This window comes from Bombina bombina, chromosome 3, assembly GCF_027579735.1.
Source record: "Bombina bombina isolate aBomBom1 chromosome 3, aBomBom1.pri, whole genome shotgun sequence".
NCBI lineage: Eukaryota > Metazoa > Chordata > Amphibia > Anura > Bombinatoridae > Bombina > Bombina bombina.
Window position 1 is genome coordinate 212,649,897 of NC_069501.1, and position 20,620 is coordinate 212,670,516.

Here is a 20,620-nt window from a genome sequence, read left to right on the forward strand (position 1 = left end):
AATATGACTGGCTTGATGTCTAGAAAGGTAATGTCTCTATGGTAGTCTCTGCTCACAAAGGAGATAAATAAAGGGAACATTCTGATGCAAAACGAACGCTGTGATTTGCTAAAGCATTACTGACCAAGCTTACTATTGGCTAGATTACAAGTGGCACATTGCAATTAGCGTGGGACGCTATAAGCAATATCGTGCCCACGCTAACTTGCATGAATATTACAACATTTGCCCTCAGCGGGTTAGCCCAAGAGAAGACCCCACGTAAGGTGTAAGCAATAAAAAAAAGTGCTGTAAACACAACATAAATATATAAAGTGTTACACGCATATATACAGTTTCTGATAAAAAAAAAATATTTCATATTAATATTACATTTTTTATAAGGTTAAAAGGACAGTAAAGTCAAAATTAAACTTTCATGATTCGGATAGAACATATCATTTTAAACACCTTTCCAATTTACTTCTATTAGCAAATATGCTTTGTTCCCTTGGTATCTTTTATTGAATAAGGCATATGGCAGCAGTGTACTGCGGCATTGTATAACAAAGCTAAAAATAATGTTGCAAAACACTGCTGCCATAGAGTACTAAAGACACATGCACACTCCTGAGCTCTTATGAGCCTACCTAGGTTTACTATTCAATAAAAGATACCAAGAACACGAAGAAAATTTGATAACAGAAGTGGAAAGTTGTTTAAAATGTCATGCCCTATCCGAATCATAAACGTTTAATTTTAACTTTACTGTTCCATTAAAAGGTATATGAGAAGGTGTTTGACTGGAAAGGGCTATGTCTAAATATGTGTTTGTGGGTATAAATATGTGTGTGTGTGTATATATATATATATATATATACACACACACATGGATTTATGGGTTAATAAATATGTATACATACATACTGTACATATATATACATACACACACACACACATATATATATATATATACACATTATATATATATATATATATATATATATATATATATATATACACACACATACATACATACATAAACACACACAAACTTTGAAGCTCCTTCCACTCAAATGCCTTAAAGTGATGCTAACTATATTATGAGTGCCATACCTCAAATGATAGCTAATATTAAAAACTGTATTTTTGTTCTATATAAATTACTTACATTTTTTTATATTTTATAAATTATGGCATGTTCATCATCAAGCATTCCTCCGCCCTCTCAACGGCTATGTTGAGCATTGTAGTGATATGAAGAGCAGTCCCACCTGCTCTACATATATTAGCATAACAGTACAGCGCATGCGCAAATGTTACTGTATCCTGTCGGCAAAGTAAACAGAGACTATTTGTAGGTACTCTGACACAGGTACAGCATAGCCAGGGGACTTAACCACCTCTTCTCATGACACAATTTTTTCTCCCTATCAGGTTTGTAAAGGTTCTATCATCATTAGGAACAGGAATCTGAATCTACTTTTCTCTGCATACAAGGTTCTTTGTTTAAACAAATGCATTCTATTGCTATCTACTTTTACTCGGGGAAGTATTCTTACTATTAGCAATCTCTTCAGCAAGGAGAGTTGTTATCTTTGTCTTGTGATATCCTCTTCTAATTATTCACAAGGAGAAAGCTATACTGTGTACTAAATATGTATTTCCTCCTAAGGTAGTTTAAAAGGAAAGCACCAATCAAGAAATGGTTATTCCTTCATTGTGTTCAGATCCTGCTAACTCTAAGTAGCGGCTCTTTCATAATCTTGAGGTAGCCAACGCTTTGAAGTTCCATCTCTAAGCGACTAAAGATTTCAGACAAACTTCTAGTTTTTTTTTTTCACTACTATTGGACTCATAAGGGGCAGAAAGCTACTATGGTAATGTTGGCCTCTTGGCTCAAATAAGTGATTCACAAGACTTACTTGAAGGTGGGAAAGTCGCCTCCTAAGTGTATTCAGCTCTTTTACAAGAACAACATCCCAGGTTTTTAAAAATAATCCATGTTTGGAGCAGATATGCAAAGCTGCAACATGTCTTCTCTGCATATTTGTTTTTCTAGAGTTTATCGCTTTGATGGTTTTTTTTCTTTTGCAAGCAGCTTCTGGCAGGAAAGTCCTTCAGGCCACAGTGCCATAGATCATTGGCTTGGGTATTAATCCCATATGTTATGGAGGTCTGTGGACCATCATCATTTTACAAAAGAAAACAAAATTTATGCTTACCTGATAAATTATTTTCTTTCAGAATGATGATGGTCCACAGGCCCTGCCCCTTTAATTTTTTTTGGGCGACGGTTCTAATGATACCTCTACAGACCGTGCTTTGTCTTCCCTACCTAATATTTCCTATTCTCTACTCTGCTATATGTTAAAATAAAAGAGAGGGGGGGCATTTCCTATCTGTGGTCGCATTCCTACATGCTTCTGAGTAACTTTAATAATCTGCCGGTTATTACTGTTACATTAACAGCATTGGCAAGAGAAGACTTTGTTTTCTTATCCTACACAGCTAGTACCTACATACCTAAATTGTTGTGTTCATGATTTAGGAGCAGTAGTTTGAACGAATTGGGCATTCAGCATTGGCAATTATCGAGGCTACAACTCCCCCCCCCCCCCCTGAAACCGGGCTACTCATCCACCTCAGACTTGATATATTTGTAAAGTCTGCATTCTTACTATCATAATTTTTCTTTACTAATCCTTAAAACGACAATCTTACTTACAGTTAAGAAGGATCAAGACTTTCTCCAACTCATCCAGGAGCGCTCTGCAAAGATTAAAGCATGCTTGCAATCCCTTTTAAGAGGCTGCTGCTTAACCAGTATGCAGACGCGCCACAACAGGAATTTGTGAATATATCACTCTCCTGGAAATTCAACCTGAAAACAGCATTAGAGCTGTAATGACAAAGCCGCTGTACACTGAACACAACGGTTCTTCACCAGGGAACTCACATTTTGTTTCTGCAAATATTTATTTAAAGAACCAAACATATATCGCCTGGCAAACAGTGATACAGGTTTTTAACTGGATCTTACTGATGATGATGGGACACAGCTTTGTATTATACAATCCCATGGAAATTATATTATGGCAGACCCACCTTACCCTCAACCAAACAATATAGGAACTTTACAATGGGACCAACGTGAGGTACAAGCACAACTATTGCAGACAGAGATGTGAGAAAGGCCTGTTCCTGCATCCATGATACCTCTGAACAAGAAGTATATCTCGAAAGTGCGGCCTGATAGCATTGAACATACCCCTGAAACTGTTGGAACAGAGAAACAAACTCTGCAATCTGATGGTGGACTAGCAAGGACCCAAGCAGCTAATTACCTGTGGCTCTACAATGTTATAACACAATTTTATTCACTGTAACACTCCCTCTAAGGCAAATGTAACCCATATGAACATCACAGATATGTAACTAAGTTTGGAGCACAGAGCAGACTGGATCTATATTTGATTTCACTGAAATAATTTTATATTTTAGAATTACAGTTACATTTATTAGGTTAAGCATAAGTTTGAGTCCTTTTCATAGATGTTTTAAGGAACAATGTCTGTATTTTCGCATTTATTTTGCATATTCTTGTTTCTATTCTAATAATATTAGGATCTTGGGAACTGATTAATAAGTTTATCAAATGAGGAAGTGCTCACCTATTAATAGCCGGTATTGTATAGACATTCATTTTATAACCTCACAGCCAGCAACAAAGGCCACAAACAAAAGCCTTAATTAATTGTATACATGTCCTCCTTTACATAATAATGTACAATATATGCCCCTTATGCGACATTGTTTAAAAAATAGATCACCCTAATGGATGAATGCCAATATCTAGTCTACATAACACCAAGTTAGCAATATAGGAGTTTTTATTTTCTTGTTTGTGTGCATGTAGACAAGAATAAAAAAATATTGAAACCTCTTTAACTGTAGAGGCTAATTAATCTTAGTCTTATGCTGATCATCTTTTCTTTATTGTTATGAGATATATATCTAACCTCTAAGTGCTGAAAATCCAGGCAAATAGTTCAGTTTAATGCAGGTATAGAGATGGCTTTTTCATTTTCTTTTCATGTATGTTAAAAACTGATATATTTCTATTTATTATTGCATATTATAGAAGGGAGACCATAAGTGACTTCCCTTATTTTCATCCCTGTAGCAGTGTAAGAGAGGGGTGGGGGAAGAGGACCTAAGTTCTGTATTTAATAGTCTTACAGATATCTGTGTAACAATGCTGTAAACTTTTCTTTTCTGATGATTTATAGTTTTGTCCTTAATTAAAATATTAAAGAAAAAAAAAAAATTAAAGCAAGATGGGAAGGGATTTAAGTTCTGATAGGGGTTCTATCCCATATGTTATGGAGGACTGTAGACCATCATCATTCCGAAAGAAAATAATTTATCAGGTAAGCATACATTATTATTTTTTTGCACGATCCATTGAAGTCTACAGGGATAAGTTAATGCGGTTGCGATATTCAAAGTCTTATCATCTTGTAATAAAATTAAACATATGTCATTCAGTGTTTGTGTGTGAGCAAAAATATATTTAGCACACAATTTGTAAACTGGCCCTAAGTGTTTAACCTCCACGAAGGTCTGAAACAGATAAAGCCCTAGTGGTAATACACTCTTTCCATGTGGTATTTATAGTGTATATCAGTCAAGAAAATGTGATTAGAAACTACAAAAAGACAAAATGGCCAGTAGTCAGAAAAAAAACCTGTTACTGCAACCCTAATCTGAACTTCTCACCTTTTAAAGATCTGCACTGAAAGGCTAAGACTTGTCTTGTGACAAAATGTTAATGATATTTTGGTATCTGCATTTTGATACCACCAACATATTAACTCTAATCATCCACCCAATATGACAAAGGTTTTTAGCTAAAGTACTGTATTTTTATTATTACATAGGATACAAATTTCCCTAATACATATTTTGCTATTATTATTCCCTGACAAATTAAACAGAATAACAGACTTTATTTTTCTTCCATTTCCTTGATACAACAGTCTTTTATTGAAGCGCTACTCCTTTAAAGTCATAGTAAAGTTAAAATTAAACAAATTGGCCGTTGTTTATTGAGGTGCTATACAATGTTGCAAATACTGCTGCCATAGACTGCGAAAAAGACGTACATGCTCCTAAGCTCATATCAGCCTATATAGGTTTACTCTACAACTAAGAGGAAAATTCTTTAAAATGCATGCTCTATCTGAATCACAAATATTTAATTTTGACTTTGCTGTCCCTTTAAAGGGATAGAAAACCCTAAAATTTTATTTCATGATTTGGATAGAACAAACAATTTTAAAGAACTTTCCAATTTACTTCTATCATCAATTTGCTTCATTCTCTTGTTATCCTCTGCTGAAGTAACAGCATTGCACTGCTGACAGCTAGCTGAACACATCTAGTTAGCCAATCACAAGAGACAAATGTGTGCAGGCACCAATTAGCAGCAGCTCCCACTAGTGTAGGATATGTGCGTATTCATTTTCAACAACAAGGAAAAAGAGAACGAAGCACATTTCAAAATAGAAGTGAATGTACAAGTGTCTTAAAATTACATGCTCTATCTAAATCGTGCAAGTTTAATTTTGACTTTCCTATCCATTTAAGTTCTAGTTTAACAAACAGGATATATTGTGTCTTGAAGATAAAGGAATTGAATGCTACTCACTATGGAGCAGATTATCTAAACTTCGCCAGTTGTGATGTGGTTTTTCACGCTGTCCCTCACAGGGACTGCCCTGGTGGAATTATCTTTAAAAAGTGGCAGTCGCTGAGTGTAAAGTTTTAGTGTCTATAAAACAATGTGAGCTGCCATGTTGTAACTTAGGTTACCTTCTCTGCTGTGGCCAATTAGGGACAGTTTTAACTAAGTCACTAGAGTGTACAGAAAAAGGGCTGTGTGGAATATAAGTGTTCTGAACTTCCATTTCTAAAAAGCTCAAAATTTCAGAATGGAATTGCAGGAGAAAAAAAAATAATGAAAGTACATTGCAGACTTCTTTTTATTTCTCAAGTATGGTGCACGGTTTTCTACAAATTCTGGGGTTTTCCTTGTCAGGAAAAGTCCTGACTCAGTGGAACCTCAATGAAGAGACAGCCAGCATAGTGCAATAATGTTTGGAAATGCATTCCAAACGTTATTGCACTATGTTGGTTGTCTCTTCATTGAGGTTCCTCTGAGTGAGCACTTCTCCTGACAAGGAAAACCCTGGAAATACGGTGAAAACTGCGCCACCACACTTGAGAAATTTCTACTACATATGTAACTGGTGACATCAGGTCAGGCTGCGTTTATCCAGGCACAGCATAAGGGAAGTTTATTTCTCTTACCTACAATATATATATTTGTTTCTGTACCATATTTTATGATATTTAGACTTCTTTTTATATATGCAATTTATCATTTTATATTACCATCTCAAAGTGTTTAATGTCCCTTTAAATAATCTTGCCAGCCCAGAGACCTTTAGATAACCGGGCCCTATGTCTCAAGGGTAAGGAGTTAATTCAGCTCTCCTTATCTGACAGATAAAGGGTGAACACTTCTTTCCATGTCTCTGAACAGGTTTAAGGGGCATCCTCCTATGTGGCTGACAGTAGAACGTTAATAGCTAATTGCGTGGTTGCAAGAATTTTTAAACAAAGTTCTATGAGTCAAAGTTATCACAAAATCATCTTTACCTTAGTTTACTGTGCGTTGTTCCACTGTCTGTCACCATGTGAGAATTTCTGGACCCAAAGGTTTGTGTATTGAGGGATTCTAAAGATGGACTTTTCCGTGGAAAACGATCTGGAATAACATCTTCTCTTTGTCCCTTTATTTTATCTGTAACACAATATAACCATAAATTTATTGTGTACAGAGAAATTAGACATAGTTTACAAGGTAATTTGAACATTGGCTACACTAGTCTAGTCAAGTCAAATAAGCCATGTGAGACACCCATTAATTATTTTACAAGATTTTGGAGCATGCATGTCTAATCATGTAGCTAATGTACTTGATAAATGAATAAATAATAAAATATTATGTTTCTTCTGACTACAAAAACAGCAACATATTAGTTCAAGATTTTCATTTTCCCCAACAATTACAAAAATAAGGAGGTTTGCCATCTACCCAAAAAATAGTGTGATGCTTTATGTGCGGTTTAGGACATTTAACTCATAATGCGATGCACAATATGAAGCTGATTAATCTGACATGACACGATCTCCAGGAATTAAATTATTATTGTCTGGATTAACAGACTCATTTATATCAAACACCATTAAAATATTGTTCTTTGTATAACAATCACTCTGCACAGCGCTCTTTTCTCAAGCCTGTGACGTTTCCACCTCTAAAGCAATAGCCGTGCTAGTCATCTGACAGTGTTCTGTATGCTAGCACGGCTATTGGTTTAGAGGTGGAAACGTCACATGGTAAATCCTAGCGTTTTTTTAAACACTCGGGCCTCGGCTTTATCATCACTTTAAGAAGCATCAAGCAAACAACATTCTAAACAGGTGTAAACCAGGTAACAGAAAACAATCTTTTATGACTGCTCGCTATGCTCAAATAATACTATAATGTGACTATCAGATTGGACTCATGGCTCTGAAGCCATTATGTTAGCCACAAATCCGTGTCAGGGCAGACCCTTGGCCCTACAGCCCTTCTGTCACCTTATAGCCATTTCAGCGCTCAAGTCAGTGACCTGGCCCTAATGTTCCTCTGTCAGCCTCTTACCTTAATTTTCCCCAGTTACAGTTTGTTGCTTTGGGTTCCCTAGGATGCAGTGCATTGTTTCTCAAGTGCAGTACATGGTGCCTGTGTGGGGGGAGTGAAGAGGAGGGTAACACTGGACCCAACTGCCCCACTACATGGCAGAAATGTGTCAAGTGTGGAACCAAATGCCTGTTAGTCCTCAGTGCACCACTGTAAGTGCTGTTAAAAAGTTTTTCTTTAAAGGGGGTACTCGCTTTACCTATATAAAATGTCCCACATGGGCAAGTGAGAAAGTATACTATATAATCAGATGTGTATGTAAGTCTATGTCTAATGTTGTACTTTTTGGATTTAAAAGGGTGGCTAAATGTTGTTCCAGAGAATAGTGTTTTGCACGTTACGCAATTTCCACACTTGTAACAACCAGGTTTCTCTTTAAGTAGCCAGGTATTTTTTTCCTGACTAATATCATGCTTTACTAGCATGGTTCTCAAGCTTTGTCCATTTCTGGTTACCATTCTAGGTGGTTTCATGCCCTTGAAGGGTAGTATGGGGTCCTCAGATAGTAGGTGCCATTTTTTTGTCAATAGCTTTTTAATTGTGTGGCTAGCTGGAGTGTATGTAGTAACAAAATTCAAATTAGTGTCGCTCTCTTTCACTGGTTTGTTTTATAAATCAATGCTTCTTGATTTAGATCCGTAATCTCAGCCCAAACAGTATCAATTTCTTTAGCTCTATATCCCCTAAGCAGGAATCTATTTCTCATAATTTGATATTGTGACTCCTTATTGCTTTGTTTTGTATTATTATGTATGACTCTCAATAGTTGAGACTTCAGGATACCCCTTTAAGCTGTGGTGGATGATAGCTTTGATATTTTAACATCAGTTTGGAATAGAGTTTAGTGCATAATATGCTTTGAGTACCTTGTGTGTGTTTATAAATGCAGAGATCCAAAAAATGAAGTTCAGTGTTGCTGCTCTCCATCTTGAACTGTACTTAAGGTTGATTCAAATTTAGTTGGGTACACCATTGCTTAAGATCTATATCAGAGCCTCCCCATACCATAAAAACATCATCGATATATATTTGATACATTAGTATATTGGAATTTACTTGATTATATATATATATATTTATTTTCTTACCATGCCATAAAAAGATTGGCGTATGAAGGGACCATGGTAGACCCCATGGCTGTGCCTACCAATTGTAAATAAAATTAATTTTCAAACATGAAGTAGTTGTGTGTTAAACACATATGTAAAATATCAAGTACAAATTCAATAGGGGGGGCCAAGATACTCAGGGTCAGATTGTAAGCTCTCTTTAACCGCTTCAATCCCTAGATCATGGGGGATAATGTAGTATAAGCTTGTTACATCCATGACTAAAATAATTTTGGTCTGAGAAACTACTTTTTCAAACAATTTAATTAAATTTATAGAGTTCAGCAACTAGGATTTGTTTGTTTGTTTTTTACAGTACCCTGCAAATGGAAATTGGGCCACCTTTTGATACTGTGACCCAATACCAGAGACTATGGGCCTCCCAGGGGGTCTTATTAGACCTTTATGAATTTTAGGAACTGTATATATGTTAGGGTATTTTGGAAAATTATTAGTAAGAAATGTATGGATTGTTTCATCAATGTAGCCCTGTTGGAGTGCTAATAGTAATTGAGTATCTAGAGTAGATTTATATTCCCTCATAGGGTTTTTCGACAATTTTTTATATGTCTTAGCGTCATTTAACTGACCTAAGAAATCAGTTGTATCGTAATAACGATCTAATATTACTATAGCCCCATCTTTGTCTGCAGGACGGATAACCAAGGATGTATCTCTTCTAAGTTTCTGCAGGGCCAACAATTCCATTTTATCCATATTGAATTTGTACTTATCTCTTATCAAATGTTGGTTCAAGGTTGCTCTGGTACAAATAGACATGTAAGTGGGGTGTGTGGTATTAGGCTCAAATTTGGATTTAGTTTTAAATTTATTGCAAGGAGGTGGTATTGAAACCATTTTGAAGTGATCTTTTAGTTTCAATTGTCGCTGAAACCTATTAAGGTCAACTTTATGGGAGAAATAATCATGTCTAGGGGTTGGGACGTAGCTAAGACCTTCATTTAAAAGTTTTTCTTGATGTTCACATAGGCCTAGATTTGGAGTTCGGCGGTAACCGTCAAAACCAGCGTTAGAGGCTCCTAACGCTGGTTTTGGCCGCCCGCTGGTATTTGGAGTCAGTGATTAAAGGGTCTAACGCTCACTTTTCAGCCGCGACTTTTCCATACCGCAGATCCCCCTACGCCATTTGCGTAGCCTATCTTTTCAATGGGATCTTTCTAACGCTGGTATTTAGAGTCGTTTCTGAAGTGAGCGTTAGAGCTCTAACGACAAAATTCCAGCTGCCTGAAAATAGCAGGAGTTAAGAGCTTTCTGGCTAACGCCGGTTTATAAAGCTCTTAACTACTGTACCCTAAAGTACACTAACACCCATAAACTACCTATGTACCCCTAAACCGAGGTCCCCCCACATCGCTGCCACTCTATTTAAATTTTTAACCCCTAATCTGCCGACCGCCACCTACGTTATACTTATGTAGCCCTAATCTGCTGCCCCTAACACCGCCGACCCCTATATTATATTTCTTAACCCCTAACTTGCCCCCCACAACGTCGCCGCAAGCTACTTAAAATAATTAACCCCTAATCTTCCGACCGCAAATCGCCGCCACCTACGTTATCCCTATGTACCCCTAATCTGCTACCCCTAACATCGCCGACCCCTATATTATATTTATTAACCCCTAATCTGCCCCCCTCAACGTCGCCGACACCTGCCTACACTTATTAACCCCTAATCTGCCGAGCGGACCTGAGCGCTACTATAATAAAGTTATGAACCCCTAACCCGCCTCACTAACCCTATCATAAATAGTATTAACCCCTAATCTGCCCTCCCTAACATCGCCGACACCTAACTTCAATTATTAACCCCTAATCTGCCGACCGGAGCTCACCGCTATTCTAATAAATGTATTAACCCCTAAAGCTAAGTCTAACCCTAACACTAACACCCCCCTAAGTTAAATATAATTTTTATCTAACGAAATAAATTAACTCTTATTAAATAAATGATTCCTATTTAAAGCTAAATACTTACCTGTAAAATACATCCTAATATAGCTACAATATAAATTATAATTATATTATAGCTATTTTAGGATTAATATTTATTTTACAGGTAACTTTGTAATTATTTTAACCAGGTACAATAGCTATTAAATAGTTAAGAACTATTTAATAGTTACCTAGTTAAAATAATAACAAAATTACCTGTAAAATAAGTCCTAACCTAAGATATAATTAAACCTAACACTACCCTATCAATAAAATAATTAAATAAACTACCTACAATTACCTACAATTAACCTAACACTACACTATCAATAAATTAATTAAATACAATTCCTACAAATAAATACAATTAAATAAACTAGCTAAAGTACAAAAAATAAAAAAGATCTAAGTTACAGAAAATAAAAAAATATTTACAAACATAATAAAAATATTACAACAATTTTAAACTAATTACACCTACTCTAAGCCCCCTAATAAAATAACAAAGCCCCCCAAAATAAAAAATTCCCTACCCTATTCTAAATTAAAAAAGTTACAAGCTCTTTTACCTTACCAGCCCTGAACAGGGCCCTTTGCGGGGCATGCCCCAAGAATTTCAGCTCTTTTGCCTGTAAAAGAATAAATACAATACCCCCCCCCCAACATTACAACCCACCACCCACATACCCCTAATCTAACCCAAACCCCCCTTAAATAAACCTAACACTAAGCCCCTGAAGATCTTCCTACCTTGTCTTCACCATACCAGGTTCACCGATCCGTCCTGAAGAGCTCCTCCGATGTCCTGATCCAAGCCCAAGCGGGGGCTGAAGAGGTCCATGATCCGGTCAAAGTCTTCATCCAAGCGGGGCAGAAGAGGATCTTCCATCCGATTGAAGTCATCATCCAGGCGGCATCTTCGATCTTCTTCCATCCGGAGCGAAGAGGCAGGATCCTGAAGACATCCAGCGCGGAACATCCATCCGGACCGACGACTGAACGACGAATGACTGTTCCTTTAAGGGACGTCATCCAAGATGGCGTCCCTCGAATTCCGATTGGCTGATAGGATTCTATCAGCCAATCGGAATTAAGGTAGGAATTTTCTGATTGGCTGATGGAATCAGCCAATCAGAATCAAGTTCAATCCGATTGGCTGATCCAATCAGCCAATCAGATTGAGCTCGCATTCTATTGGCTGTTCCGATCAGCCAATAGAATGCGAGCTCAATCTGATTGGCTGATTGGATCGGCCAATCGGATTGAACTAGATTCTGATTGGCTGATTCCATCAGCCAATCAGAAAATTCCTACCTTAATTCCGATTGGCTGATAGAATCCTATCAGCCAATCGGAATTCGAGGGACGCCATCTTGGATGACGTCCCTTAAAGGAACAGTCATTCGTCGTTCAGTCGTCGGTCCGGATGGATGTTCCGCGCTGGATGTCTTCAGGATCCTGCCGCTTCGCTCCGGATGGAAGAAGATCGAAGATGCCGCTTGGAGAAGATGTTTGCCGGTCCGGATGTCCTCTTCTTGCCGGATAGGAGGAAGACTTTGGAGCCTCTTCTGGACCGGATTATGGATCGCCAACCCCCGCTTGGGTTGGATGAAGATGTTGGAGCCAGGACGGATCGGTGATACCTGGATGGTGAAGACAAGGTAGGAAGATCTTCAGGGGCTTAGTGTTAGGTTTATTTAAGGGGGGTTTGGGTTAGATTAGGGGTATGTGGGTGGTGGGTTGTAATGTTGGGGGGGGGTATTGTATGTTTTTTTTTACAGGCAAAAGAGCTGAACTTCTTGGGGCATGCCCCGCAAAGGGCCCTGTTCAGGGCTGGTAAGGTAAAAGAGCTTGTAACTTTTTTAATTTAGAATAGGGTAGGGAATTTTTTATTTTGGGGGGCTTTGTTATTTTATTAGGGGGCTTAGAGTAGGTGTAATTAGTTTAAAATTGTTGTAATATTTTTATTATGTTTGTAAATATTTTTTTATTTTCTGTAACTTAGATCTTTTTTATTTTTTGTACTTTAGCTAGTTTATTTAATTGTATTTATTTGTAGGAATTGTATTTGATTAATTTATTGATAGTGTAGTGTTAGGTTAATTGTAGGTAATTGTAGGTAGTTTATTTAATTATTTTATTGATAGGGTAGTGTTAGGTTTAATTATATCTTAGGTTAGGACTTATTTTACAGGTAATTTTGTTATTATTTTAACTAGGTAACTATTAAATAGTTCTTAACTATTTAATATCTATTGTACCTGGTTAAAATAATTACAAAGTTACCTGTAAAATAAATATTAATCCTATAATAGCTATAATATAATTATAATTTATATTGTAGCTATATTAGGATGTATTTTACAGGTAAGTATTTAGCTTTAAATAGGAATCATTTATTTAATAAGAGTTAATTTATTTCGTTAGATAAAAATTATATTTAACTTAGGGGGGTGTTAGTGTTAGGGTTAGACTTAGCTTTAGGGGTTAATACATTTATTAGAATAGCGGTGAGCTCCGGTCGGCAGATTAGGGGTTAATAATTGAAGTTAGGTGTCGGCGATGTTAGGGAGGGCAGATTAGGGGTTAATACTATTTATGATAGGGTTAGTGAGGCGGATTAGGGGTTAATAACTTTATTATAGTAGCGCTCAGGTCCGCTCGGCAGATTAGGGGTTAATAAGTGTAGGCAGGTGTCGGCGACGTTGAGGGGGGCAGATTAGGGGTTAATAAATATAATATAGGGGTCGGCGATGTTAGGGCAGCAGATTAGGGGTACATAGGGATAACGTAGGTTGCGGCGGTTTACGGAGCGGCAGATTAGGGGTTAAAAAAAATATGCAGGGGTCAGCGATAGCGGGGGCGGCAGATTAGGGGTTAATAAGTGTAAGGTTAGGGGTGTTTAGACTCGGGGTACATGTTAGAGTGTTAGGTGCAGACGTAGGAAGTGTTTCCCCATAGGAAACAATGGGGCTGCGTTAGGAGCTGAACGCTGCTTTTTTGCAGGTGTTAGGTTTTTTTTCAGCTCAAACAGCCCCATTGTTTCCTATGGGGGAATCGTGCACGAGCACGTTTTTGAGGCCGGCCGCGTCCGTAAGCAACTCTGGTATCGAGAGTTGCATTTGCGGTAAAAATGCTCTACGCTCCTTTTTTGGAGCCTAACGCAGCATTTGATTAAACTCTCGATACCAGAGTTAAATTTATGGTACGGCCAGAAAAAAGCCCGCGGAGCGTTAGCAGCCCTTTTACCGCCGAACTCCAAATCTAGGCCTAAGTGTTTTGCCACTGAGATTAATTATTATATTCTATGTGTCAAGTTGTATTACTTTTTCATGATACCCCCTCCCCCATCTTCTGATACGGTTTCTGTGTCTTTTTTTTTTATATTCCCTGGTCCCTACACTGATACTATTAGGATTGCCAATTAGTTTGCTACATTGTAAACATTAGACACTACATTGACATACCTCCTTTGAAACGTCATATGATGCTATAGCCAATTAGAATAAAGCAGCCGACTTAAAAGACTGCTTTACACTTAACACTGCTAGCAGCTTTTTTCCAATGGCAGTTGAGACGCAGAGTTTGTGAACTATGATGTTTAAAGGTATGCCTGTGTAAATTCTATTGTAACAACATTTAGCCACCCTTTTAAATCCAAAAAGTACAACATTAGACATAGACTTACATGCACATCTGATTATATAGTATACTTTCTCACTTACCCATGTGGGACATTTTATATAGGTAAAGCGAGTACCCCCTTTAAAGAAAGACTTGCGAACCATAAGAGTGCTATTAGATCAGCCATAAAAGATAAAAAAAAAGTGACCAGCCAGTAGCCAGACATTTTATGGAAATGGGTCATACAGTGGCCATGTTACGTGCCATGGTGATTGACAGGGATGACAAATTAATTAAAAGAGAAACACAGTGGATACATAGATTAGACACACTGGCCCCAATGGGACTAAATATCTATATCGATTATTCATTGTTCTACTAAGGAAAATACCCAATATATCTAATAATGTATAAAACTATTGGTGTGTGTATATATATATATATATAAAATTAATTTACTGTCTATATGCCACTTTTGTACAATGAATAGTTGATAACTTGTTAGATACAGAGCTATTTGTATAATGTCTAACATGACTTATGGATTGCGAGATGCATTTAAACGTCGCTTTGTATAGTGAGTAATTCCTTGTTATGGGACACACAGTATTAAACTGTGCCTTAATAACCACCAATATTCTCTAATAACCATTGATATTCCCCAGTCCCTACACTGATACTATTAGGATTGCCAATTAGTTTGCTACACTGTAAACATTAGACGCTAGCTAGACAAACCGCCTTTGAAACATCATATGACGCTATTGCCAATTAGAATCAAGCGGCCAACTTAAAAGACTGCATTGCACTTAACACTGCTAGCAGCTTTTTTCCAATGGCGGTTGTGACGTTGAGTTTGTGAACTCTGATGTTTAAAGGTATGCTTATGTAAATTGTATTGTACAAGATATTGCATTTAATGTAATATAATCCACTTGAGGCTAGATGTGTATCTTGAAAAAGGAGGTTAACCTCGGAAACGCGTTGCTCAAACTACCTACCTGATAAACTTTGTCCAGAAGTAGCACCTGTAAACAGCAGGTGTATCAAGGGGAGCTGTAATGGTCTGTGTTAAAAGCGTGAGGATCGCTGTGTACAGTTTGCCTAACAGCTGTGTGAAAGAGACCCCAGGATTTCCTCAAAGTCGCCAAAAACAAAGAACCGGGTATTAGAGATAATAGCCCATGAATACTGCTACTACCTACGGTCCTTTGAGGGATTTCAGAAGCCAGAACGAAATCATCTGGTGTAAGTAGCTATATACACCATTTTGATATACCTTTTACTGCCTACGAGACCATCTTTGGGGGTTTTTCTTAGTTAACCCACCGCCTATTTTATTCCAGCGCTTCCTTTTTGTTGTCTCAAAAACTGTTTCTTTGTTTTGATCATTTCTCTGGATCAATAATTTGAAAGGAAGTACAGTATCTTAAAGAATTGTGTTGATTACTTTTTGTGTTTGACTAGGAGATTAATATGGTCAGAGGCTAGGTCAAGTAGGCAAACTGAAAAGATTGCTGGATTCTATAGGGCAGCAGGGCACCTTATGCAGGTAATTGCTAGTAGGATACAGCTATAGGCCAGCATGTGAAACAAGTCGTAAATTACAGAGTAGCCAGGCATTTAAAAAATACTTGCTCTGTATTGTAGACATTGAGCCAACAGACACCGTCAATCTACAGACTGCAGAAAGAAACTATGCATCCAGTAGGAAGAGTATCCACCAAGTAGCTCAGCATCCCTGTGGGTCAAGAACCCACTGTTGTATATGGTGTTCCATGTCATATCAAGAGAGATTTTTACAAATGCATACAGAAAGAGGAACAAACATTAGATCAATAACGTGTTAGCTTGTTCTATGGCGATTTACCACCTGGGAGCTGCCTCTCTTAGCCCAATAATGCTTTTCACAGAGAAGAACTTTCTATACTAATGTATAGTCTGATCCCGTGTAAAAAGGTCAGCCCTTCCCCTAAATATCAGACATTCCCTCTTTTAATAAGGAACTTGGCAACCCAGAAGATCATTTTGGCCTTCATTGGGCCTTGTAAGTAAAGTGCAGCCATATTTCTCTAAGCACATTGGGCAATGGATCCACGTCTGGTTTCCCCATCACCATTAGGAAGACTTCCCCCAGGGTTACATTACAAAATACATACAAAAAGAGAAGCACTCTCTCATGAATGAACAACAGCTCAATAACATGTTTGCTTTTTACTGAGGAATTTTGCTAATATTAGATACAAGTAAAAATATTCTTCCCTAGTCAGAACCATACAATATTCCGTTTGGGAAGTAGTAGGAGGTGCCTTAGGTTGGAAAAGTCTTAAACAGAGAAGTAACATAAGACACAACATAAATAAATGTAATTAAAAGGTGTTTACTGTCCCTTTAAGTAAGATTTTAAATGTTCCTTTTCTACCTGAAACGGAGATTATGCTCGTTTTAGAGCTAAAGTAAGGATGTTTTCTTTGTTTTTTTGTTAAAAGAATTTACACCTGAACATTCAAGAATATGTATTCTTTATTTAGAAGTTTCTATTAAAATCTAGAATTTTTCTATTTACTACTGTTTGGAAATTCCCTTTTAAAGGGACAGTCTACTCCAAATGTTTTATCGTTAAAAAAAGATAGATAATTTAGTATCCATGCCTCAGTTTTGCACAACCAACACTGTTATATTAATATACTTTTTACCTCTGTGATTACCTTTTATCTATGCCTTTGCAGACTGCTACCTTATTACAGTTCTTTTGACTTTAGACTTGCATTTTAGCCAATCAGTGATGACTCATAAGTAACTCCACGGGCGTGAGCACAATGTTATCTATATGACACACATGAACTAACACCCTCTAGCTGTGAAAAACTGTTAAACTCATTGTAATAAGGAGGCGGCCTTCAAGGGCTTAGAAATTAGCATATGAGCCTACCTAGGTTTAGCTTTCAACTAAGAATACCAAGAGAACAATGCAAATTTGATGATAAAAGTGAATTGGAAAGTTGTTTAAACATGCATGCCCTATATGAAACATTAAAGTTTAATTTTGACTAGACTGTCTCTTTAACCCCTTCACCCAAAAGGACATATATATATACGTCTTGTACTTTGCCTGTCGTACTGCAAGACGTATATATATATATGTCTTCGCTTCAGGAAGATTCAGCACTCTCGGCTATTAAGTTACAGCCAAGAGCTGGAGCTCCTGAAGCTCTAGGCATCTGCCGCATATGCAGCCGGAGCGTGATTGGTACTTCGGCTCCATATGAGGGCAGATGCCTTATCGTTACAGACGGTGACACTGTGTGCGTCACCGTCTGTAATGATCTTCTGTTGTTGCTGGAGGAAGGCGGGTGGGCGGCCCAGCAGGAGAAGCGGGAGGTAGAGGAAGGGAGTGGGAGGGCCCTACGCTACAGAAAAAAAATAAAAGGGACAGGGAGGAATGGGGCAGCTACACTACAGAAAAGGGGATCTGGGGGTTTGGGGGACCCTAACTAAAGATCGCGGGTGTGGGGGACACTACGCTACAGAAAATATGCGAAAAAATAAAATGTATGCTTACCTGATACATTTCTTTCTTTCCGGACATGGAGAGTCCACGACATCATTCCAATTACAAGTGGGATATTCACTACTGGCCAGCAGGAGGAGGCAAATAGCACCCAGCTAAGCTGTTAAGTGTCACTTCCCTTACCCATAACCCCCAGTCATTCAGCTGAAGGGAGATAGAAAAATAAGATAACACAAAGGTGTAGAGGTGCCTGAGGTTTAGTAAAAAAATACTGTCTAATCTTAAGGGTGGGGTCGTGGACTCTCCATGTCCGGAAAAAAATAAATTTATCAGGTAAGCATAAATTTTCTTTTCTTTCCTAAGACATGGAGAGTCCACGACATCATTCCAATTACTAGTGGGAACCAATACCCAAGCTAGAGGACACGGATGAACAGGGAGGGAGAACAAGACAGGTAGACCTAAACAGATGGCACCACCACTTGAAGAACCTTTCTCCCAAAAAAGTATGCAGAGAGGACCATGTTGCCGCCTTGCAAATCTGTTCCACAGAAACTTCATTTCTGAAAGCCCAAGTAGAGGAGACAACCCTAGTGGAATGAGCTGTAATTCTCTCAGGAGGTTGCTGTCCAGCAGTCTAATAAGCAAAACGAATCATACTTCTCAACCAGAGGGAAAGAGAAGTAGAAGTGGCCTTCTGACCCTTACGCTTTCCAGAGAAACAAACAAACAGGGCAGAAGACTGGCAAAAATCCTTAGTAGCCTATAGGTAAAATTTGAGAGCACGCACAACATCCAAGTTATGCAACAGACATTCCTTATGATTAGGACAGAGAGAAGGAACAACAAATTCCTGATTAATATTTCTATACGAAACCACCTTAGGGAGAAACCCCAATTTAGTACAAAGGACGGCCTTATCCGCATGAAAAATAAGGTAAGGCGAATCGCACTGCAAAGCCGAGAGTTCGGAAACTCTCTGAGCAGAAGAAATAGCGATAAGAAACAAAACCTTAATATCTATGGAATGCATTGGCTCAAACGGAGCCTGCTGCAAAACTCTAAGAACAAGGTTAAGGCTCCAAGGAGGAGCAAGAGGTTTAAACACATGGCCTGACAAAAAGATTGAACATCTGGCACATCCGCCAGACGCTTATGTAAAAGAATAGATAATGCAGAAATCTGACCTTTCAGAGAACTGACTGAAAACCCTTTCTCCAGACCATCCTGGAGAATAGACAACATTCTAGTAATCCTGACCCTACTCCTAGAGTAGCACACACCAATAAATTCACACCAATAAAGGTATTTACGTCATACCTTATGGTAAATTTTACGAGTAACAGGCTTGCGTGCCCGAAGCATGGTATCAATGACTGACTCAGAAAACCCACGCTTAGCCAGAACTAAGAGTTCAATCTCCATGCAGTCAGCTTCAGCGAAACAAGATTTGGATGGAGGAAAGTACCCTGAGTTAGAAGGTCCTTCCTCAGAGTTAACCTCCAAGGAGGAAGAGATGACATCTTCACTAGGTCTGCAAACCAGATCCTGCGAGGCCATGCAGGAGCTGTTAGAATTACAGACGCTCTCTCCTGTTTGATATGAGCAATGACTTGTGGAAGGAGCGCAAACGGAGGAAACAGGTATGCCAGACCGAAATCCCAAGGAACCCCCAGAGCATCTATCAGTGCAGCCTGAGGATCTCTTGACCTTGAACCTTACCTTGGAAGCTTGGTGTTCTGACAAGATGCCATCAGATCCAACTCCGGCACCCCCCACTTGAGGATTTACCTGGAGAACACCTCCGGATGGAGAGCCCACTCCCCGGGATGAAAGGTCTGTCTGCTCAGAAAATCTGCCTCCCTGTTGTCCACCCCTGGAATGTGGATGGCAGATAGAAGACAATTGTGAGCTTCCGTCCACTGAATAATCCGAGTCACCTCCTTCATGGCCAAGGAACTCCTAGTTCCTCCCTGGTGGTTGATGTAAGCCACTGAGGTAATGTTGTTTGACTGGAACCTGATAAACCAAACTAAGGACAATTGAGGCCAAGCCATCAGAGCATTGAAGATCGCTCTCAATTTCAAGATGTTTATGGGAAGAAAAGACTTCTCCCAAGTCCATAGGCCCTGAGTCTTTAACGAGTCCCAGACTGCTCCCCAGCCTAGCAGGCTGGCATCCGTGGTCACAATGACCCAGGAGGGTCTCCGGAAGCATGTGCCCTGAGACAGATGACCCTGAGAAATCCACCACGAGAGAGAATCTCTTGTCAACTGGTCCAGATTTATCCTCTGATGCAGATCTGAATGGTCTCCATTCCTTTGTCTGAACATGTACAATTGCAGAGCTCTCAAATGGAATCGAGCAAAGGGAATGATATCCATGGAAGAGACCATTAGACCAATTACCTCCATACATTGAGCCACTGGTGGTCGAACAGTAGACTGTAGAGAGAGAAGTTTGGATTTCCTGACCTCCGTCAGAAAAATCTTCATAGATAGGGAATCTATAATGGTCCCTAAGAAACAAATCCTTGTAGCTGGAAAAAGGGAACTCTTTTCCAGATTCACTTTCCAACCGTGGGAACGTAGAAAAGACAACAAGATCTCTGTATGAGAGTTTGCT

General features: G+C 38.5%; 1 protein-coding gene across 2 annotated transcripts in view; it reads right to left on the reverse strand.

Moving 5' to 3' along the window:
- Positions 1 to 20,620, reverse strand: part of SPECC1 (sperm antigen with calponin homology and coiled-coil domains 1) — a 962,422-nt gene that overhangs the window by 275,900 nt on the left and 665,902 nt on the right. For both annotated transcript variants that reach the window (XM_053706122.1, XM_053706123.1), the window contains one exon: positions 6,706 to 6,850. In XM_053706122.1, coding sequence (XP_053562097.1) covers positions 6,706 to 6,850 — 145 coding nt within the window. The remainder of the gene's footprint in view (positions 1 to 6,705; positions 6,851 to 20,620) is intronic.